At 41.2% G+C, this 24,485-nt stretch overlaps 1 protein-coding gene across 1 annotated transcript in view; it reads right to left on the reverse strand.

Annotated features, from left to right (window-relative positions):
• The window catches only part of NCKAP5 (NCK associated protein 5), a 334,186-nt gene that overhangs the window by 182,647 nt on the left and 127,054 nt on the right, over positions 1–24,485 (reverse strand). Inside the window, exon 3 of the mRNA XM_066553937.1 lies at positions 16,086–16,145. Within this exon, the coding sequence (XP_066410034.1) occupies positions 16,086–16,145 (60 nt within the window). The remainder of the gene's footprint in view (positions 1–16,085; positions 16,146–24,485) is intronic.

Raw genomic sequence — 24,485 nt, forward strand, 5'->3', positions numbered from 1 at the left:
TCATACCAGTAAGAAAAAATGATGGCTCTTGAGAACAGCGTTCTGCTCCAAAAGTGACAGGCTGCCCAAAAAAACCAGAGGAAAATCTAACTGACATTAAATAATTTGTTTCAGAATTTTCTAAAAATGCCTTGAAACCAGCTAAAATTAAATAATTTGAAGCAAATCATGCATTTTCCACTATGAAATTTCTTTTTGCTAGCATATCTGTCTCTTTAGCTTCATCTCAGACTAACACAGGTAATCCCATGACTTTCAGATGTAAACCTCAAGCTTTTCTTACCTCTACAATGAACAACAAAGCAGGAAATGCTCAGTATTATTATTAGTGATATTTTGGTGATAGCAGTTTACACACTTCATACTGTTGGGTGATAAAGCTGCTCCAGAGCCACTCAAGGAAATTAGAAACTGTTTCTTGGTGTAGTTACTCCTTCTGAACAAAATAAGATGCTAGATTTCATTGTGCACTAGCTCAAAATTGCCACCATGTGGAGGGACAGCAACTTAATTTAGCATTATTTATACTGCATTGATATGGTTTTAATTGCATCTGTGCGACAGAATAACTGCTGTGCTGAAGCTCCTTTATCATTGCAAGCCTACAATTAATCTGAATTAGGCAGGCTATTACCCCAGCAGTACTGTATATATAGTTGGAGTTGTGATAACATTTATTTTACAAGGAAAAAAAATTAAATAGCTCATAAAACCTTTTGGCTGAGAGCTGGATAGTGAGCACCACTGCCTGCCCATCCCCTCCAGGAGCTGTGGTGAACAGCCACTGCTCCAAAAGGGAGCTCTGACTGCCCAGCAGCTCTTGAATTCTGTGAAACACACAATGACAGGCCACCAAATATCAGAGTCACCTTGGGAAAATAGATTAAATAGCAAAAAATGCCCTTCATAGTCTTTGAGGAATTAGCAGTGAACTCTGTGTCCTGGGGATACAGCTGCACACACAGCCCCTGGCAGCAGCAGAGGCACAGGTGGGCTCCACACAGCTGGAACACCTGCACCCAGCAGCCATCACTCTCTCAGCTCCTTAAAGGTCATCTCAATCATATTTGCAGTGTTGAATGGAGTCAAATAATATATATAATTATAATACATATTCTATTCCATATAGATATATATATGTAAAAATCTCTATATAAATATATTTCATATAAATATAATATACAATATACAATATATAATATATAATATATAATATACACTATATAATATATAATATATAATATATAATATATAATATATAATATATAATATATAATATATAATATATAATATATAATATATAATATATCTATATGTTATATAAATAACATAAACATATAAATATAAATATATAAATATAAATATTTATAAATATTTATAAACATAAATATATATTTATATGTTATGTAAATATTATGTGTTTATTATATATATATTATTACATATTAAAAATATAATGGATATTTTGAAAATCTTGTCTCCCTAATAAAACTATTGCTATTTACTCAAATTCACAATTGCTAGCCCAATTTTGAAGACTTGCTTCATTTCTTAGCGTAATTCATGTCTCCATTTTAAACGTCATTTTCTTTTCTGTGAAAGTTTGAATGCTGTAGAGAGAATACTATTAGTAAACCTGAAGTCCCACATAGTCAGGTCATGATTATTTTTTTAATTAGTAATCTTTAAATGATAACACTTTTAAAAATGAATTTGCAAATGTAATTGAGCTTCTAATAGCCTCTACAGACAGCAATTAAAGAAATCTCATTTCTCCAAATTAAACATAATGAAATATTTTTCAAGTTCAAATAAAAACTTGCAAACTGTATTAAGATACATATAATCCATATGAACACCTAGTATTCAAAAGTGTGAAGTAAAAAACTCTGTCAATAACAAAATTAGAAAGAGTGGCACTGCTAAGGAAAAAAAAAGAAAAACATCCTGAAACATCTTAGATTACAGTGCATAATTATAATTTCAAGCCCTTCGCTACATGTTTTTTTTTTTTGGTAAGGTGACTTGCATTACATTAAGATTTCTAACTAGACATAAAGCTGTTTAGGTTTTTTTTTATTTTATACCAGGTATATACAATATCTTCTAATTTGAACCAATGTTATAAAATCAAGGTTTACAAAGAGCCTTGTCTATTTCAGCTTCAAACAAGCAAAAATCCCCAGTCTCTATGTTTCCCACCTGTTTGACTCCAGAAGTTTTATAATAATGGTGTTTGAACCATAAAACAGCACAAAGGAGTGTGTGCAGAGGGTAAGTTGCAAAACCCAACCCACCTGGGCCAGCAAAGTGTCAGTTGTTTGATTCGGTGTCAGTTGTTTGATTCTCCTACAATTTTCTATCAGATCTGCAATTCTCAAACATTTCCTGAAGGGATATCAACGTAGCAACACAGAAAACAGAAGGTAAAATGTTGTCTGGCAAAACAAATGCTCCAGCTCACAGAAATAGAACTGAGGTTTTGGAACTTGAGTTTATCCTAAGAACAAAACTGTATCTGTGAATAAATAAAACTGGCACCAAAACATGAACTATAACACAGGTATAGCCTGCATTTGCACATCTAAATGCTCACAGACTGAGAGTTCAGAGCTGAATGTTATGCTGGTGACAGACTGCAGGCTTCTCAGCCACTTTCCAGTGGATTTATTAGAACAGGCCATGGAATGAACTCCCCACTCACAAAGATAAGAAATAAATTATCCAAGAAGGATCCAGGTTCAAGAATATGCCTGATCTCATGGGACATTGTCTATATTTGGCAGGCAGAAACTCCCTCTTGGATCAGAAGTCTTGCAGTGAGGGCCAGCAGATTTGTGTGAAGTTCTCTCAAGTACAGTACAAGTTCTTTGCACTTTTTGTGACCTACAGCAACAGCTGTGCTCTGTGCAGGTGCATAAGATGAGCCTCAGGCCACATGATTTAGGGTAATTTCCACACTTGCTGAGGTTACATTTAATTTTTGATGTGGCACTGGTTTCTTTTATAGCTAAGTAACAGATATTTGCTGTCAGTTTGGATGAAATTTCAGCCTAGACACAGACTTCAGGAGGAAGGAGTGAAAAGAATCCTTGAGGTCTGAAAACCAAGGTGTCCCACAGGTAGGATTTACAAAAGTGTTTTTAAAAATTCATGTATTTTCCAGGTCCTGTCTTCATTGTTTGGAGTGTCTATAGAAGATAGTTCCATGAACTGTGGCAAACAGTGGTCAGCTCAGAAGACTTATTTAAATTTCTTTTAACCAGGTTTATTTTGATAAGACACCATGTAAACATTACCACAGTATTTTTTGCATACTTGCAAATGGCTATGAAGGCCAGACAGAGTGGGGGGAGAGAAGTGAATTGAAGAATGAATTCATAGTCATGCTGGACTTTGATTTCTCAAACATTGATGCCTGTCCATTTAAAAGAACTTGGACTTAGGAAGGTCATGGAATAGTAGAAACTATTTTCAACAAGTTTCAAAATATATCTTTGCAAAAATACTAGATATTTTAGAGAATTAGAACTGTGAAAGATGCATTGTAGCAGGACCACACGGGGTCAAAATATAGATGATTAGTGTTAGAATAATAGCAGCATTGTGTGTCAAAGGCTAATGGACTGAAAAACATTTATAATGTATTGTAATCAGGAAATAGGTTGGCTCCTGATGGAGTGGCATTGAGTTTTACACCTCTTATGTCTCACCCTTCATCGAGACTGATAATGGAATAAAATCTTTTAAAACACCCCTCAACTGCCCTACAGAATAGTGCCCAGAAGAAATCAAACACCATTTTGTGCAAGGGCAGAAGAGAAGGGACAGGTAAAATAGTCAAAGAAAGGTGATGAGCCACTCGTGGTACAGTTGCACACCTGGGCTGGATTTTAACCTATGGAATCCACATGAAGCCATGCAGTATTTCCTGCTCCACTCCCTGCAGTGTGCAGGGAGGGGACACAGACCGAGGGCACGATCCCCAAGGAGGGCCCAGCCACCAGGGAGATCCAGCTGGGCTGGTAGCCAAGGTCCCTGCCCCAGACTGATCCCTCCTGATGGGCAGCTGGAGGCCACCAGCCAGCAGAGAGCTGCCTGAGGCTCAGCACAGGAACAAGGCTGGGCTTAGCTGAGCCCCCAGCAGGGCTTTGAAGTAACCTGGGATGAAGCAGAAGATGGAGCAGCAGCACTATCCCAGCCCACTCAGCAGGGCTGACAGTAACCCCCAGCAGGGACACAGCCACATCCTAAATGCCCCCTGCTTATCTTCAGTGCATCCTCTGCCACTGCCCAAGGTGGCCTTCAGATGATAGAAATGCTTTCTTTGCCAGAGGACTGAATGCTCCCACAACAGACGGGCACGGGGCTGAATCAAGCGTTTCCTGCTTGAATCTGTGCTCCTGAGATAGGAGTTAAGGCAGCAGGATAAAACCAGGAAAAAACACACTTCTGAGAGTTTTATTTGGCTTGAACAGATTGGTCAGAGGAACTCTGCTGCGCCAGGGAGCTCTGGGATGTACTCACAGTCTAGGATAGTGTGTGGTATTTTGCCCTGATGCTGGGGAGTGTTAGGGCTTCCTCACTTTCTGCACTTCTCATTCGTGTGTTTGTATTTCCTGCTAGCAAATAGGATGTCAAGGAGTTAATTGAAATAGATCTAAGGTTAAAGAAAATTTATGAGGCTGAGAGAAGTAGAACTTAACCATGCCAGTCAGAGAGCATCTCAGAGCAGTCAGCAGTGACATCAGACCCCCACAGATCTGGGATAAAACAATAATTTCATTTTCACACACACTCTTCTATTTGCCTTTTCAGCTGACACATTCAACACCTCTGGCATCACTACTTTGCTGCTATCTTTCCATACAGCACTTCTTTTCCTCGGGCTCTTTACAGCATTCCTCATGAGCATGTCAGATTTTATTACTGTTTTTCTGTGTCCACTTGCAGACCCCATTTATGGTTGGTAAGTAACTGCAAAAAAAGGTGCCTTATTTACTCAGCTGTTCCTTGCACTGATTCCAGAGACCTACTGCTTTCATTTTCTGACAAACATGTCTGTTTTCCATATTTACCCCTCTAGCACTGCAGGCACTGCCATAGGCAGTAGGGAAATGCTGTGGTTTTTCTGTTAGCTGGCACATCATCTGTGGTATTTTTAACAAAGCTGCCACTACAAAATCTTTATAAGTGCTGACAACACAGACACTCAAAAGAACTGACTCAACTTTCAGGGGCCAGCCTGAGTTTAAAGGTCTGGTACCTGGCAGAACATGAAAAAAACAAAACCCAAGCAATTTTTCATGCAGTTTTTAATTCATTTGCTGGTAAAAATGAAATAATTAAAAGACTTTTTCTCCACCTGCTATAATTTTGCACTATCAGTTTTCAGTAATAGGTCCATATGAATTTCTGTTGGTGTTTCCAGAGACCAAATTCAGCTCAACTTTAAGTGCCAGCCTTTAGAGGCTTTACTCCTTTAGTCCCATTTTCACTAGCACAAGTAGCCTGGATACACTTGTACAGCTGAAGGTCAGAAACAGATATAAAAACTCTGACACTTACTTCTCTGGTCTTCATTACCACATTAATCTTTTTATGCAGGATTATCTGTTTTATTGGATTTAACCCTAGTTTATCCTCATCTATTTACTGCACACATCTCATTTAAGCCATAAAATAAAAATCTGGCTTTTTTCAACTTAATAGTGAGTGTTGACAATTTTAAGTGTTAGCTTGATATTCCTGAAGAGAAAAATATGTTTCCTTTTCTACAGAAAAAACCAACTACTAGAACCAAGTAGTGCAGCTCTACCCTCTTCTGCCACTTCCACCTTCAGCACTTAGCTGAAAAAAAATCAGCAGCTATTAGACTGAGCAGAAGTTCTGCTCCTGGACAATAAAACACATAATCACATAATTAAAACTCAGGACTTTGCATGAACATTTTCTACCATGCAGAGCACTGAAACAGGAGTCAGGAGAGTCATTCTGAATTTTTTTAGTACCTTTTGGCCAGCACACTAAATTTTCAGATCACTTTCACACGTAGCTCACTTGTCTTTCACTGGGGCAGAAACTTGAAAAGCGGGAGAGTGACCCCTTTGCCCTGAATCAGGGCAGCCCAGTGAGGCTTTAGAGGCTTCCTGAATCCCAGCCATGCCAGTTTGGGTACAGCCCACTGGGCACAATGAACAGTGGGTTAGCAAACTCTTTGTAATTATATAGTCTTTCAGTTTTGGCAAGAAATAAATTCTGCTGCACATTTAGAGAACAGGAAATACGCTCTTCCCCAGTGCTTCTGGGGACTCCTGCAATAAATTACTAAAACAAACAACTCCTGTCACTCACTCAAGCCATCAAGTTTGACATCAAATTCAATACAGGAGAATTATGAACAAATTTGTCTACATGGGGCTGAGAAGAACCACCCACACTGCAAATGACCATGCAAGCAGAGCTGGTTCCTGGGAATCAGGTGCACAAGGGTTTGGTTCAGCTTCAGCTGCTGTGGGTTTATGGGGACCAAATCCCCTCTGACCGTTCATTCCAAGCCCCTGGGCTGTGACTGTTCATGGCACACCAGCACTCCAGGATCCAAGCATCAGAGCACTGCTGCTCCTGCTCCTGCCCAGCACTGAGCTGTAAGCCAGTAGCTACATGGAGAGAGTTAAACTAAGACAAGTTTCTCCTTCCTGTCTCCCTTTACACATTAAACACATTTCTAGAGCTGATATTCTTGTTTCTTGTGGCTCACAAGAGTATTTCTGCTCACCTGCTCATGCTCCTTCTCAAGCTCTTCCTTCTGATGTGTGTTAGATCACTTGCAGTCTTCACACCTTCACTTCCACTTACCTCCTCCCACCTATTTGTGAACAGGTTTCCCTTATCCACTGATGGAAGATACAAGCACTGTACACCTGCCTTTGGACTATGAGAGCTGGCAACTCTCAAAGGCTAGTTTTAGTATGAAAATAATTTTCAACTTCTCAGTTAGTGCATGTATTTTCTGACGATATCTCCTACATCACAGGTTTTCCTTTTTGGGTGGTTAATTAAGAATGACATCAGGAAGCAGTACACAACTCAAGATTTCCAACAAGCACCTGGAAATTCTGACCTGCTCCTCTGGAGACATCCATGGAAAAAGTTTCTTAAATGGAAAACTGTGCCAGCCACTGCCACAGGGCACTTTTTAATACTCACCACCAGGACGAGGATGTTCCCAAGAGATAATGATTTTTCCCCAACACTCAGAAAGTATTTTTAAATAAGCAATGTCAGCATGGATGCCAATCACAATGTGCATCATAAAGATGTAATTACACAATGACAGTGGTGTGAACAGCACACACTGAGCCAAATCCCCTCTCACTATTCATTCCAAGCCCCTGGGCTGTGACTGTTCACGGCACACCAGCACTCCAGGATCCAAGCATCAACCAGCACTATTTAGAAGACCCTGCCTCTTCCCCAAAGAGTTCACTACCTACACAGGCAAACAGACAAACAGAAGAAGAGTCAGAACAAAGCTTGTTTTGCAAATCAGATCAGAAATTTAATATTTTCCACGATTATAAAGGATTTAGGTGGCAAAGGTAATTACAGGCCTTGTAGGACACCAAAGTTAAAGAACATGACCATTAATGAATGTACTGAAGAAGGGGTTTAAGCACCTGGTTATTTAGTCCCACCGCAAGGTACAACATGGAAAGCACAACTTCTCCATGTAGTTTGGAGAAGGAGGAAAAGCCACTTCACAGCCAGGTAAGGCCCTGCACCAGGCCTGGCACTGTCATTAACTTCCAGACTAACTACAGAGTGCATCATGCCAAGCGGTATGGAAATAACACAATCCAAACATCACAGTCATTCCCACAGTCTAGACAGTCTCCTCTTGCAGGACATGCAAGCAAGTCTGATCACCAGCTCCAGACTTGGAAAACTGTGTCATGAGATCTCCATTATGAAAGATCCCGTAGAATATCAAAAGATGCCTTATCACAATGCAATGGACACGGAGCCAAAACAAACAGAAAGTATGGAAAAGCAAATTCCTGACAAAGCAAAAACTGAATTAAAGTTTATGAGAACTGGACTTGGGAAGGAAAGGACAGGAAGAATCACAGTTGCCCAAATTATATGAATCTGTACAAAGCTAAATAGGTTTAGTACAGGAAGACATTACTTCCTTACTACATTTTGATATTTCTTTTAAATCTTGGAGAGAAGGTGCAGAGAGATGTGATTATGCTCTGCCAAGAGAAAAACAACAAAAAAATCTCATGGGACTTAATGGCACAAATAATATCGTCCAAAATATAAAGTCCAAATCTCTTTCAGATGAGCTGTAAATAGTTTTCCTGTCTACTTGCAAAGTGTTCAGTGGACAGAATTAGGCCAAGAGTTTTTCCCAGTTTCTGCTGTCTCTCTTTTATTTACCCTCAGCAGATTATTTTCTATAAACCTATGTTGTGTCACTGGCCAGAGGGAGCTGAGAAGCCAGCAGAACCTTACCCTGCTCTCCTGGTGCTGTGGAGCAGTTATGGATCAGGGCTCCACGGGCTGGATGCTGAACAAAGACTTGTTGCAGTAAGGAATTTGCACTCTCATATGCAATTTAAAGCACTGCAATTTAAAGCACTGCTTGAGCTGACTCGTTCCAAGGGTCAGCACTGACTTCACAGAACAAGCTCCAAGAACACTGCATGAATTTAAATAAATGGGAAATTAATAGAAGCAGCACAACTGAGAGACTCTTGGTATATAAATTTTGTCCTTCCTTGTACAGGAACTTTCTCTCCTTACTGGTAACCTTTTCTGCCCCATGCAGAGAAAAAAAAATCAAAACCTTTAATTAAAAAAAATATTAAAAGAAGTCTTAAGAAGATAAGTTAATGGAATTCTCTCTGTTACCCAAATTAACAACAGAAACACACATTTTACAGAAGCTATTTCTGGTATTATAAATTCTACAGTAATAGTTTAACTACTGGCCACCAAAAATAAACCAAGCCCAACAAAAATCTAGCAACTTCTTTTGCTTCTTGTAACACACTAATTTCGCCAGGTACTTCAAGAACAAAGTTGCAACACCAAGTACATCACAGCAGTTTCACTACTATTAATCTGTATACATTTACCTTCCTAATTTGCATAAAATTAAAACTGTTGGCCCAGTGCACACATTCACCTTTCCTGTTCCTCATCCTTAGATGTTGTGACTGATTCAGTACTACCTGAGATCCCTTTTTGCATGAGCTAAAACCAGACCAGAAATGTTCTGCCTTTTCAGCCTGCAGATTGGTGGCCCTATTCAGGTCACCCTTGCAAAAATATTAATCCAGCGAGTGTGTGGCTTACTTGAGTCAACTCCTGCCATTGCCTGGAGGAGCTCAGGATTGCAGAGCTTAACCTTTGATATGAAAATGTCTGCAATTCACTGTAATTAGTGCATGGGCACATCACTCCCATTAGGCAGTGAGGTACTGCCTAGAGCAGGATCCATCTGCTCCCAGTCATAAAGCAGGATTTGCTTCACGCTGGAGCCAAGTGCCACTCCAATACTCCGTCCACCCATGGATGCTCTGAGACTGCCCCTGCCCTTTCTGTACTTGCACATCCCCTGCCTTTGTTATCCATAAATGGCAATTTCTACTGGAGGGCACTTTAGCCAACATGACATGCTTTCTACACATTGCCTCTGTTTTACTTCCAGACCTTATATAAATGCATTTTGATGTTGTATTTTTTTTTCTCTGTGTTCACTGATTTTTACATAACTCTGTTTGACTTTTTTTTTTTTTTACGTTGTCTAAATAGTTGCTGAAGAGAGAGACACCACTTCGGTGAGTTCCAGCTGAAGGGGAAAAGCTTATTTCTGCCTCTCTGGATTGAGCGCTGGTCTTTCCGTGCCGGTGATTTCGGAAACGCTGCGGGTGGAGGGAGCAGCGCTGCCTTGGGAATGGCGAGGTCCGAGCGCAGCCCGGGAATTCCGGGGGCGCCTTTCCCGTGGCTGCAGCGCCCTCTCCTGGCGGGAGCGGGGAGCGCCCGGCCGGAGCCGGTCCGTGGGAGTCGCTCTCCAGCGCGGAGCCTGCGGGATGAACCGCGCTCGGAACTCACCGCCAGCCCCGGAGCGACCCTTGCTTTCAGCAGCGGCCGCTTCTGAGCAGAGGCAATCGGGCTCTCGTTGGAAAGTGACTGCTGAAAATGTCAGCAACTTAAATCATAGACAATAGCTAAATTCATAATACCTTTAAAATACAGAATTTCAAAATATTCACGTATTTGCAAATTTGAAGCAAACAACAAAAGGTACCCAGGAGATGAGGGTGTCCTGGGTAAAAGTATACAGGACATAAGGGATTTTATTTTAAAACCACTGAAGATAAAACTGCAAAGTTGTGAATGAGGACACTTGGCCTAATGAAGTATGAAAAACTAATGAGGTCCAGGAGCATTAAATCAGGCTTGTAAAGAATTTCGATAATCATTATTGATGCTAAAGCTGCTGCTAATGTCACTGAGCTTCCATGAGGGCTGTATGATGGAGTTTCTGGGGAAAAGGGGCCAGACAGCAGGGCTGTCTGTGCATAAATACACAGCTTCACAGAGAGGGCAGCACAAGGGTTAGATTGCTTCTTTCTGGCTTAGGATACTGTATATTCAATGAGACATTTCAAAACAGCTACTTGTGCTCTCTCTCTGCTACTTTCTAATTAAAGCACAGATAGATGCTTTCCTAGAACATAAGGACCCAGAAGGTGGGAAAGAACATTTAGCCTTTTGTACCTCATCTTTAACACTTCATTTATTACTAAATATCCTCTATTTTTAAATGACCCAGGTGCTTCTGCATCAGCAGCCTCCCCCACGGCTGGAAGGGATGGCAGGATTCATCACACCGGTGACAGCGAGTGCCTCTGTGCTCATGGCAGGACATTCTGCTGCCATCTGCAACACCCTGGCTCCAGAGCAGCCTGAGCATTCCCCTCCTCCCTAAAAACCTGGTACATAGTGCAGATGTTGGGAGCTCTGAGCACGCTGACCCTGCAGCTGCTGAATGGGGCAGCAGCATCGTCAGCTGCGGAGCTGAGCACAGCGCCGGGATGGTGGCTGAGTCTCCGTGCCCCGGGAGAGCTGAGCACCAGGAGGGGTAAATGCAGCTCCCAGGAGTGGCACAATTTCCTACAATCATGGTCTGCCTCTCCAACTCTCAGCTTCCTACAAGGAATTAAAAAAAATAATAATAATTTTGCTTTCTATCGTCATTTCACTCACAGCAACATCAAGCTGGGGTACGGTCTCTTCTTCTCACCAAAAACTAGCACCATGCTACAAGCTTGAACTGGAGTAAAGAGCAAACAACTGAAAATGCATACAAACCCCCAGGTAATTTGGGAAAGATGAGAACACAGTCAAACTTTCAACTGACTTTAATGCAATTTCAGTCAAGACCTTTTCTGCACTTCAACACATCCATCTCCATGTGAACGCTCCAGTTTGGCAGTGCTTGATGAGAAGAGGCAGATCTTCTCAAAGCTGATTACAATTTACGTTTCAATCTGGCAACCAGAGTGGTTTGCACTTCCCGTGGATTTGAAAAGACTGTTACATATATCTAAATCCACTACATTTAAGAAAGTTGTAACAAGCAGAAGTGACTCAGTTCCTTACAATAATGGGACATGTTACTGACTCTGCGAGTTTTTTTAAGCCTTTTTTATTTCTTCCACTCTTTATTTAAAAACTTGCAGTCTCCACTGTTTTACTGCAAAAACTGTTTGTAAAGCAAGAATTGTGCTGATCGCATCAAAACTCATTAATATAACTTGTTTTTCCATTATTAGCACCATCTGAGCCTGTTGAAAGCCTTAACCAGGGCTTTAATTTTTCCACAGAGAGCTTTAAATTAATTAGTGGTTTACATGCTAACAAAGAATCTGATACATTCATAAATCAATCTAATGCAGAAGGATTACCAGAGGGTGGAAACCTATTCAGTGGGGAGCTCACATTCACTTAACATGGTGTGTTTTCAACAAAAGGGTGCAGATGTGGAATAGATGGGCACCAGGAAGAGCCCATGATAATCACTTTGCATCACTTAAAGTCGCAGCAGGACACATGGTAAATCAGAGTCTAGGGCCCAGCCTAAGTGAAACCCATGTAGATATAAAAGGCAGAAGCATCCCACTTTAACCTTCACAGCTAAATTGCCAGAGTGGTACAATTTCTTTTATGTAGGTTACAGGCCACTGAACTAATGGAAAACAGAGTTGAACTAAAGGATTTGGATGGAAAGAACAAACCAACAAAACTGTATAGCACAGATATAAATAAAAGTATGAAAAAAAAATGTAACTTTTTTCTGGGTAATTATTAAACTTATTCAAGTTATCAAAATGTACTTGTATATCCTTTTGGTTCATTTTAGGCTTTTAAACTAGTTTCTGCTAAAACAACACTCTACCACAAGAGCTCTAGTGTTACTGTTCTCATATTTTTCCTAACCTGGCATTGTTCACTGTTAAGAAAATTTCACAATGAACACTTTTCCTTGTCATGTTTTGTGTCTAAAGGTGCAAATTCAAGCACTTCAAAGATATAAAAAATACTTTGATGACTAACGTGGTTTTCAGTCTTCAGAATGTTTTGGAATAAACTTGTGATTTGCTTTGAAAGCTGCTTATTTTAAAAATGGGATCTCTGTCACTACAGACACCTGCACAGTCCCCATCAAATGCAGTGAGAAGTGTACACAGATGAACTGATCATCTCAATTTCCTTTACAAAGAGTCATCCTTGATGAGTCAGAAGAGACATGACTAAGAAAATTGTGAACATGCAGACTATGAAATAAAAGACCATGAGTGACAGAAAGAGCCAAACAATCCTGGGTCAGTGCTGCTGGAACTTTCAAGGGAGGGATTTGCAATAATTCCCCATTTTGATAGTGAACAATCAATATTTACTGATGGTCATTCATAAAATAAAGAAACTTGAGCAATTGTCAGGTATTCAGCCTGAATGATTCAGTTCACAATTAAAGTAAGTCATAAATCCACATCATCCAATATACGAGGTATCAGATTTTCCATACAAACATATGGAAAAAACATATTACAAGATTACTTGTATGGCTTTGGTGATGTTTGTCTTGAAAGTAAGTGTCTTCATTTCATCTTTTGTAGTTCCTTCCAGTAACAAATCAGTCAGGAAAACTGTAACTCTGGGACATATCAAAAACCCAATTATTTGGAGAGCACTGTGGGTTCCACACGCTGGTACCACACAGCACACACTGACTGATCTTCAGCCTCAGGAAAACCTCTCCTTGTGTACATCCTTTCCATCATCACTCACCAGATGTTTACAGATGCACAGACCCATTTAGTGAGCAAAGCCACCCCAGTGTAAGCAGCTTCTACAGCACAGTGGGCACTTCTTACCCTTCTGACCTATCTGTGCCAGCAAAACCCAAATAATTGGGTTTTTTTTAAAGAAGCAGAAAACGCTAGTGGGTATTACATGAGGTGCCAGCCTGCCAAAGGCTTGTGTGACGCCCTGCACAGCTGCCAGGACACAGGGCAGCTCCCTGTGCTCCCTGCCTTGCTTCCCACTGCAAGAAATGCCCTCCACGAGACCCAGCAAGGAGGCACTGGAGGTGCCACTGAAGGTGCCACGTGCTGTCACCCGCGCCCTTCCCAAACGAAGGAGCTGCTTCCATGAAAACCACCATACCAATCTAACCAGCACAACAAACAAAAAGCAAACGGGAGCGAGTAAAGGCGATTAGCTAATTAGTGATTAAATAAAGCCGTGGCCTGTCCCTGGCAGGGAGGCTGGGGGATGCCATTGCTTTGATCCCGGTGACAGCACGGCCAGGCCCTCGGGGGCCCTGTGGCTGGCTGGTGGCCCTGCCCAGCCCGCTGGCCCCGGGGGATGCCCATCACAGGAACAGAGCAGCACACGGGCTGGGCACCCTGCGGGCAGGCTGCTGGCAGGGAGGGAGCCCCCACGCTTGCCAAGGGCTTGCTGGCTCACAATCCCTCGCTGAAATTTGGCTATAAGGATTTGGAAAGGATCTGCTACTTTGGGAAGGATCTGCTCCAAAGCCAGGATGCGCTGCCGGCTCCTCGCCCTGGGAACGCGGCTCCACGACTCTCTTAATCCCTGACCTCCCCCGGGCTCAAATGCTCCAGCCCTTGGACTCTCGCTGCTCTCACACTGCTCTAAGCCCCGCAAGTTCATTAATGTTAATTAATGACTGCTGTGTTTCATATTAAAATCACCAGCTCTGAGACACAAAGAACTTTCCATATATCAAGCGCTTCAAAGCAATCGTCTCTACAGGCGCGCTGGCTCTAGCTCAGGATAATTGTGCATATGACCCTCAGGGAAGAGGGAAAAAACGACCCAGTATTTACCTTGGGGGAAGACTGCACCCCCGGAGAGCTACCTGTCAGCTCCTAATGGGTTACAACACTTGGCCTCTCAACAAATTATACAAAATTATACCCTGGTAACAGAGAGAAGTGATGCACAAACCCATAGTGAAAAGCACAAGAAGTGTCTGACAGGCAAGAGAGGAGACCACAACATGGGTGCACATACCAAAAACCTTGGCAGCTCTAGAAGGTTAATCAGTATTGCTCATTTCATAGAGCCTTGGATTATCCCACTAAGTATATTTTACACTCAATATATTATATTACTGCTATACCTCCAAGGGAATGCTAGTTTAAAAAAAAAAAGGAAATATTTCAAATAGAGTAAACAGCTCTTCCCAGATTTTGACATTTATTTACTCTGAAAACTAAAATGCAATTGCAATTCCAATGCCTGATCTTTGCCATTCTTCCTCAGGCAAAATTCCTGTTCGAGGCAGCAGGAGTTTTATCTCAGTCACGGACTCCTGGGTTGCAACTTTACCTGATAAAAGTTTGTTCCTCAGCTCCTCCAGGACTTCTGTGCCCATTCTCATAAATTACCCATGGGCCAGGCTTCCCAACTGCTTAAACCCCATCTCAAAGTCTCCTTGTGGCCAGCCCAGCCACGCTGCAGACCCCAAGGGCAGGAACAGGGGGCTGGTGCTGGGATGGGAGAGGGCAGTGGCTCTCACAGCTGAGCTGGGCACATTGGGGCTGTGGTGAGAGCAATAAACCCAGAGCTGGTTTCTCCCACCTGTCACTTGGGTCCCTCCAAACCTCACCTCACCATGCTAATCACTAAGGGTTTATCAATGGCACTCACTGGAGGCAGGTGGGATTTTAAGGACCCTGCATCACACAGTTCACAGAGCATCCCCTCCCCAGAGACCTGCTGCAGCTGCTCCCCACGAAGTTAAACAAACTTGGGACCACCAAAGTCTTTCACAGCCAACTGTGCAATCACTCAGATCAGTGGCACTTCCACATATGTTCAAGGGGATAGTTTGGGTTTTAAGGTTTTTGAACAAGTCTGCTTTATCCCATGGAAGCTTAAGACATTTTATCTGAAGACAGGGACAAACAAACGCCTTAACAGATGGAAACAGTTCCTCAGATATTAAGTAATTAAGCACACTCAGCACATGTTGGCTCCCAAAGAAAATTGTTTTGAAGAGATAAGGCACTCTATAAATTGAGGTTTGTGGTCAACTAAAAATCTGCCATTTCATCTTTTGCTCACAAGGCTAATCTCATGAATTGGTACACGAAAAATGAAGACACAAGGAGCATTACACGATTTACAAAATTATCAGATTGAGGGGTTTTTCTAAGCTTCCAGGCTTGTATTCTTTCATTTTTCTGTGATTAGCTAAGATTTAACAGGCAAGTAAATCTACTGCTTTTTGATCTGAAATTGCCTTTCTGTGCTTGCCTTGCTTCTAATTCCAGTGAGGAATGGAAGCAGCTTTTCTCTCCCATGGCTTTTCCAAGGAAACCAAGCCTTGAGTTCCTTCACATTTATGAACATTTTCCTCACATTTATGCCAAATCTTTGTTGTGTCCAAGACATGGATGCTCTGGTGACCACCTTCAGCCAGCCCAAAGGTGAGCAAGACAAGGATTGCAAAGCAGTGAGTAGGCACAGCTTACCATGGCTCCTTCGCTCTTACTCTGGGCAACCTCCCGCTGCAGCCGAGCCACACACAGCTTCTCCCTGAGGAAAGAAAAGCCTGTGAGCAGCAGTTCATTCTCCCCTGGCTCCCCCATCCTGCATCTGCATTCCTGCACATCGCTGGGGTAACCCCCACCAGGCCCCAGTCTCCTCCCTGTGCTCCCCTGCAGTATTTGGTTGGTTGTGTTATTATTTCATTCTGTGGCAGTTTGACAGAGCTGTCAATAAATCAGCTGAATCCAAACATCATTTGCTTCATTCAAACAACAAAGCAGCTCATCATGCCGGTGATATGGAAACAGACTGTGCAAATCAGATTGTGTTATTTATTTTCCTATAGCCCTGCACATCAGCTTTATTCTGTACCATACTAACACACACCAGATTTATTGCATCGTCAATAAATATATGCATAAAATTGAAATTAAAACCGTCTATTCTATATATAAACACACTGATGCATGTTGCAACTACTGAATTATTAGATTTTTTTTTAATTAGCCTTTCTTCATATAAGATCCTTATACAAATATTTGGCTCGACTCAACTAATAGTTAATTTGTTTAATTAAGGATTTGGCAACAACAACACATTTTCAAGTACACTGAAAAGTTGTAAGAAAGAAATGAAAGGTAGTGATTAGCATACATAGAAAAGGAAAGATAATTTCCCATTGTATGGCCTGGGGAAACTCCATCCCCCAAAAACCTGCAGAAGTGCCAAGCCAGGGCAGAAGTAGGACCCAGGCTTGGAAAATGCTCCTATCATTGAATGGGTCAGTCTCATCCAGCATGGAAAACTAACTACTCTATGGTATTTCATTCCCAAACTTGCAGTAAAAAAGGTAGCCTTTAAACCTTTTCTCAGGAACTATTCCTGATGAGAAAAATCTGCACGTGCCTGCCTAACTCCTGTGGAATGACAGCTCTCCTGTCACTCAGCCACAGCTCAGTGTATGCCTGGGTCAGTGCACCAGGCCCCCTCTCCATTTCAGCAGAAGATGTGCTGTTTAAGCTGAGTCTCTGTCACTGAGCACCCCTCAGCATTCCCCATACAGCCAACAACTGTGGGTATCAGGTACCAGGCATTGCCAAAATCCTGATCTGTACACAGGGATGATGCTGAAACCACTGAATGTCAGCAAAAGTTGAAGATGATACAGCCACAGCCTTGTAGAAATTGTGTTTGCGTTCTCCAGCGTGATATCAAGACCTTCTTTGGCACATGTGAAAAATTACGGAAAATTGAGAAGTGCCATTAGTCAAGAGCCTTAACATAGGTGTCCTAAACTCATCTTCTAAAAGACATGTACCACTTCCCACCTTCCTTGCTCAGATACCATCGCAGGCAAATTATAAAACTGGTTAATCCTATTTTTAGGGTTTAGTTCATCTGCTGGAAATAGCCCCTTGCATTTTTGCACTGCTTCAGTGCCCTAATATGTTCTAGTGGAAAAAGCAAGTATTCCCTTTGAGGAGGTTTTGACCTTTTAATTGCAAAACAAATGCCTAAAGATATTTTATGAGAAAATATGTGGGGGGTGGGGGAAAATAAACAAACCCCCCCACAAACCACTCCTCCATACACTTCTTGCCAGTGGTCTGGAGAGATTTATTTAGCTATGTTTCCTACATCAGGAATACTCCTATTTCCCTCACTCCATGTTAACTCCAACATGGAATCAGTCACACATTTTTGGAATTTTATGAGAATAAATTTCACTCAAGGTCCATTCACAAAGGAGGCTCTTCCATCAATGCCAGGTATTCCCTGTCTGGGTGAAGATCCTGGCTGACATTCCCAAAGGGTTTTCTAACCAATTTTCCCAGTGAAGGATGGCAAAGACTGGCATTCTCTAACTTTGTTTATAGCATTGCTGCTGTTAGGAACAGAACCACTTTTAAATAGCAGAAAATGAAAAAGAAACTTGACTATTATGTAGAGGACGGAGAAAAAAGGTGCCATAGTGGGTACAGAAGAGCCAACTTTTCCAACACTGTCTACAAATAGTCAGCTTTGAGGCAAGCAAACTTTGTGCTCCTGCTTCCCCCTCCCACCTGCACTCCCCAGGTGAAGGAGCTGTGGACTCACAGCCAGACCATCAGATGATTTCCCTCCTCTGGGCAGGATGAGTGGCAGAAGCTCAGCATGCCTGTGGACCACAGGCATCCCTGAGGCTGTTCCTGAGCTCTGTCAGGGATGCACTTGGCCCATTGCCTGCTGTGAGCCATTCCCCACCACCTCCACACAAACACGCCGGTGTGCAGGGCAAGGAACGTGCTCAGACTCCCTGTACAAGCCAACAGCATTGAAACTAATCTGCAGTGTTGGAAGTTTCCATATGAGATAGATGACAGGAAAAAACAAGGACCTCCATGTCTCAGGATGACCAAATACACCCTCTGGTTATTATCCACCATCTCAGTCAGTTCTGATTAAGGCAGCACCTTCAGTGACTACTCTCAGCCCCCACTTTTAACATGGTGTTACAACTGAATAAACATTTTACTATGACGAGTTGCAAAAACCATAAGATTTTAGCTGCTTTAGCCTTTCAGATGTTTCAAATGCAAAGAACATTTGACATGTAGCTTCAAAGTTAATCTCATTTTTTAATCTTAGCTTTTAAATTGGAAAAAAACAGTAGCATCACTTTGTTGCTATATGGTTTTATTTATTTTTAATCAAGCATGTTTCATCCCTATAGCATGTTTAATTAACAAAGTTAATTAGCAACTAAAGCCAACCCACAAGGAAACAAAATCTTCTCTGGGGATTTAAAAAATTAAAACATGTTCATTGAGGAGGTCTCATGTTCTCTTTTGAAAAACCTCCAAATGATAAAAGGTTTACAAAAATGCTCTTTGAGAGCACAGTTTATGCTCTTAGGTTTGAATATTTGCATTGTAAGTGGCAAAATTCCCAGCCAAGGACTTTGCAAAGAAATAATTAAAGAAGCCAAACAAGGATTCAATTATATCCTTTCCAGATGGAACCAAGCACAAAAGTAGTCAGTATGTGCATGGAAGAAAGATACATTTCAAATCTCAGTATCACTGGTAGATATTGCAGTAGCTTGTTCTAAAAAAACAACAGTTTGAGGAAAGCCCATTTAGTCCAAGAAAAACACAAATGTGCTAAATAATTCTGCATATTTGGAATTCTCCTTAGACTAAAATTCCTTCTTCACTCTCCTTTCTCACCAGGTTTGACTCATTCAACTGCCAGACAAAAGAAAGCCTGTATCAGGTGGCAGTAACAGCTCAGGGCTCCACCACAGAGCTGCTCTGCTCCAGCTTCTCCCCATCCACCAGGACAGAGGCAGGGAAGTCAATTCAGGCCCAAGCCCCTACCTAATTATCAGAATAATTATCTCCTGATTCTGAACAAATGCTGATGCTCTTCCTGACGTGGTAACACATCTCCTCAGATCAAGCAGCACAATAAAAGCCACACTGGGTCCATGAAAGGCTCCATTTTTCTCAGTTCTCTTTTTATTGCTTCTGTACATTGATACAATAAACCCAAAAACTCTAGCAGTGTACTTCAGCTTCCCAAACTTTGATCTTCATTTTTTATTTGGAAACCTCAGATTCAGAAAGCCCCAGATATAGGGCTTTACACCTCCATCTAACAAATTAACTTCTGAATAAAGTAAAATTGTGCTGAAATATATCCATTTGCCAAGACCTAAGCTATACAGAACCAGGATGTATTTTCAGTGGTAAATAGTAATTAAGTACTGTTTTAATGATGAAATGTAATTTTATCTTTAATGACAAACACAGCCAAGACTCAAAAAGAATGGGAAATATTTTAGAACCATCATCTGAAATTTAAGTTAATGCTTCAGCAAACTTTAAGCCCTATGATGCCCTGGGAGAGGGGCTCCCTCTACCCTGACATTGTCCTTTCCTGTTCTGATCAGCTCCACAACCTTCCAGCATGCATTGACAGCTCTTACACTTTCAATAAGTGTCAACACTGATGAAGATTTCAAACTTTCCCTATTTTCTAAGTAATTTTTTTATTTTCTCTGCACAACAAAATTCAATAGGTATGAAGCTCCCAAGTGACTAATTTGTTTCTCTACCCACCTTTTTTTATTCAAGAACAGGAATGTGTTTTCTTCGTGTTTCATCCTGTCTTGGAATTTTTCACTCTGAAGCAATTTCATTTAGAAGCATTACGCATCACAAAGTGAAGCCCACCTTTCTTTGTCACTTTATAACTTTCACTATTTGAAAAGCCATAAAATCACCACTGACAAAGTCAAGCTTTGAAAATACAATGAACATTTGTTTTATTGTTGCTGACTATGGCCAAGCACAGTGGCCAAGCCATATTCCAGCGAGTCCTTCCATACTTTCTGGAGGCTATTTTGGAGCAGAGAAATCCCAACCAAGTTTCCACTCTACACTATTGCTCTGAGATTCAGAAGGTGAATAAATATTTTGTTCTCATGGAGAAAAAGCAAGCAGAAGACTGACAGAGACTTAGAACCTGAATTTGCAAAGCCTCCTTGTGCCTTGTAACCACTCCTTATCTACCACCTATCAAAATAATTTCTCCTTAACTTTTTCCCCCTATATCATTATTTATAGCCACAGCATTGTTTTTCCAATGAACCAGAAAAAAAACCACAACTAAACCCCATCAAACACGGATTAAACATAGCACAGTGCTAACAACTGACCCAGGGGCAGGGTGCTGCTTTGTGCAGAGAGATGCAGTTTGTGCCCAGCCTCCCCCAGCTCTTGGTTTTCCAGGGAGTTTCCCATCTGAGTGCTGACCAGGCTTAACCCCATGGGATGGATGAGATGTGACAGGGGAAGAGCTGAGGGTGGAATGGCTGCAGTGAACTCCCGCGCCTCTTTCAGCTCCGACTGCGGGCGCGGCGCTCAGCGAGGCTCCTTCCTCTCCTTCCTCGCTGCTCCCCAAATGTCAGAGCATTGTGGAACTGGGCTCCAGAGCCTCAGTGCCTTAGCCAGGTCTGCCAATAAAGGAGTCATCCCCAACAAAAAGATATTCATTGCAAATTTAAAGCTGAGCGAAGTACGGGCTTTATTTAACTGCTTTCACAATAATCGCAGGGACTGGAGTTACAATAATGGAAGCACTAATGCTGTCAGGCAGAAGCAGGAAAGATAGGATGAGCCACCAGCAAGGAGCAGCTCCTATTCACTGCTAACTTATTGGTAATAAAAGATAAGCCTACAGAAAATACAATTTACAATTAAATTTCTCTTCTGTAAGACATGATTCTGTCATGCAAAACAGGTAGTAACTTACTTTAACTGTATTTTCTTTGGGTGAAACTAACAGCAAGGAAAAAGAAAATAACTATAATCTAAAATAAGGATCAGCAATCCTCATGGGGTCCTCACCAATTTCCAGTGGATTTTCATGTACATTAATCTGAAGAAATTCAAAGACAACCATCTAGTCACTTCCCAGAAGCATCCAAACAAGACACCAAATACAGAAGTAATGTCATGGAAGAAATCGGGGGAGAACAGGTCAGAAAGGGGGAGGCCAAGAGAGGGCAGAGGGCAGAGCCTTCGTTATAAAAGCAAAAACACTGTCTTTGGCTAAAAAGTGAGACAGTTATGACAAAGAAATTAGAAAGGAAAGGTTATCAGGAATCCATGGCAGATCATCCCTGAATTGTTTCCATGACAAATTGCTCTCCCAGCACGGGCACCTGAGCAGGGAAATCCCCCTCCTCTGAGCATGGGCATGGGAACAGGCAGCAATGCATTTTTAACACGAGCTTCCTCTCTCACTCTAGCAATCTTTACTATTTCATCGATTTTTTTTTTTCAGCACTGAAATTATGAGTGCAAGGCAGCAAACTTTAATGATTCACTGGTATTTCAGACAGAATTTTAAATATATCTATTTATCTATAAATATCTCTATCTATTTATTAATGTTGGAGTGTCTTCTTTCATTATTAGCACTGGCTTCACAATACTGCCCACCTTTAAAATTTGTACTTATTTTGGCAAAAAAAAAAACAGTTAATGAGGTCTAGACCCAAAGTGTAAAATGGGGTTTTTCTTTTGAACGTTGAAATGGTTTTTAACCTTGCTGATGCAGAAAAAACATCAAGTGAAGAGCAAAAGCTTAATAAATAACTTTCATTAGTAACTGAAAAACAATTAGAATGACAAGAAAAAGAGCCACCAAGCAAGACATGGGTGTGGTATCAACCATCACAATCAATGCAGATTCTTGACTAAGAAAACAATAGGAAGAAAAAGTGATTTTTCCCCCCCCCATTATGTACATATTCAGTTGGAGAATAAAAGATTAATGTCTGTATGATACAATGCCAAATCATTGAGATGATTATGAATTACACCAAGCAATCATTTTACAAATCTCCTGGAACATCTCACTTCATGACCAATATTCATGAGATTATGCATTCAACTGCAACTCTTTTTTCAGATAGATTCCTCTGAAGCCTTTCTCTTGGTCAGAGATTCCAGACCAAAGAAGACCAAAATGAGTTTTTCTAGAAATACAAAAATGGAGGGAATACCCCCCATTTTTCTAACCATGTCTATTCTGCAGAGAGTAGTGAGAGATACTTACTCTTTTTTTTTAAAAAACAGCCCCAACACAGAGCAGTAAACTGCAGCAGGCAAGGGAGTTACACCTGGCTATCAACTTGAATGCAACCTCCTCAAGTATGAAACATCAAAACCCAAGTGCCAAGAAACACCAAGTAAACAGCACCAGAATACTGAACCCTGAAATACATGTAAAGTACAAGTTTTTACATTATAAATTAAATAGTCCATGCATTATGCAAACCTTGCATTTACCAGAAAGCAAAGTTAAGGCTTTAGCAGGGCCAATTTGTGCATGGATTTGCCCCCTGTTTAAACCTTTTGATTCAATATATTCCAGCAAAACTACTAAAACTCACTGCTAAAAATAAACGGGCACTGGGTCCATCACACAAAATTCGTTATTATCAAAAGTGATACATTAACTATAAACCTTTTTGCTTCTGTTCTGAAATACACACCTTAAAGTATAGAGCAAAAGCAATTTGACAAATTCACACTGCTGTAGTTTGGAATTTTTTGACCTAAGTGACTGATTTATCAATTTTAATGTTACATAAACAGTAATATTTATATTTAATGCTGTATTATTTCTGCCAATAAGTTGCAATCCAAGAAGCATACAGTGGGAACTTGTACAATTAGGCAAGCTGCCAAGTTCTCAAAGAATTATCATCACTGAAAACCTCAGCATTCAAAAAAGAAAAAAAGAAGGAAAGGACTAATAAAAGTCAGTGTGGAATATTAATTCAGCAAAAGAAAACTTTACATCACAATATAGGCAGCTGTTGCACAGAGATCCCCATTCTTTTCTAAGGGAATTACTGCTTGCTCTTTGTCTCAGGTGCTACTTTTAAAAAATATTGTACATTAATGAAAGCATGTTTAATCAAAGCACTTAAATGGTACCAAATTTCTTCCTGAGAATCCTTTTACAGCACAAGACCTTCAGTTTGCACTTTTCTAATTAAATCATATTGTAGTGTTTATCTGCTTTTTGATGGCATTCCAGAGCCACCACATTATTTTTATGACTTTCTCCAGTACAGGTGAGTGTGAAAAGCAAATTGTCCCTCTGGTACATGACTAATTCACCTGATCCTCCCTCAACAGTACATGGTCCAGGAGCTCCAGCTCTTGAAGTGACATGATATGACCATACAGGTTGTTCCAAACTTCCCAGTTTAGCTTGATAGTGCAGCTGAGTTCAGAGTGGGTTAAGAAAGAGGCACAGGGTCATTGCCCATGGAGAGAGACGACAGTGTAAGTCACCACCTTCTAACCCCTCTTATTCCCAACACACACAAAGTGCCACTCTTCATTTCACATGCCCACAAGATGCTTTTTTTGGTCCTAATCCCCAAAACCACCTGCTGTCTTTGCTGGAAGTACCAAAGCTGGTGACATTGGGCTGTTCAGTAGAGCTGCCATGGGCCTGGTGACACATCAGCCACCAACACAAGGAAGGTGCTGCTGAAGCAGATGTTGCTTTTAGATGAGGCAGATTTTTATTTCTGTGCCTTGGTGACACTGAAAGCAACAGCAGATACGTGAATGGAGAAGCTCTGCCCATAGAGCTATCAGAAGATTTGGTTTTTTAATGTGTATTTTTTAATGCACATTCAAGAAAAAAGAGAGCAAGGACCAGATAGGAGCCACTCTGTAAGGGCAGCTCTCCCATCTTGCCTGCCCTGAGCACATCGTTCAGCACTTCTGCTCTACTCCAGATTTCAAACCAGCCTACAGCTGCAGGTCATGTACAGAACTCCTGTTAGGGCAAGCAAAGCTGTTCCTCCT

Source organism: Molothrus aeneus, chromosome 7 (assembly GCF_037042795.1).
Source record: "Molothrus aeneus isolate 106 chromosome 7, BPBGC_Maene_1.0, whole genome shotgun sequence".
Lineage (NCBI taxonomy): Eukaryota > Metazoa > Chordata > Aves > Passeriformes > Icteridae > Molothrus > Molothrus aeneus.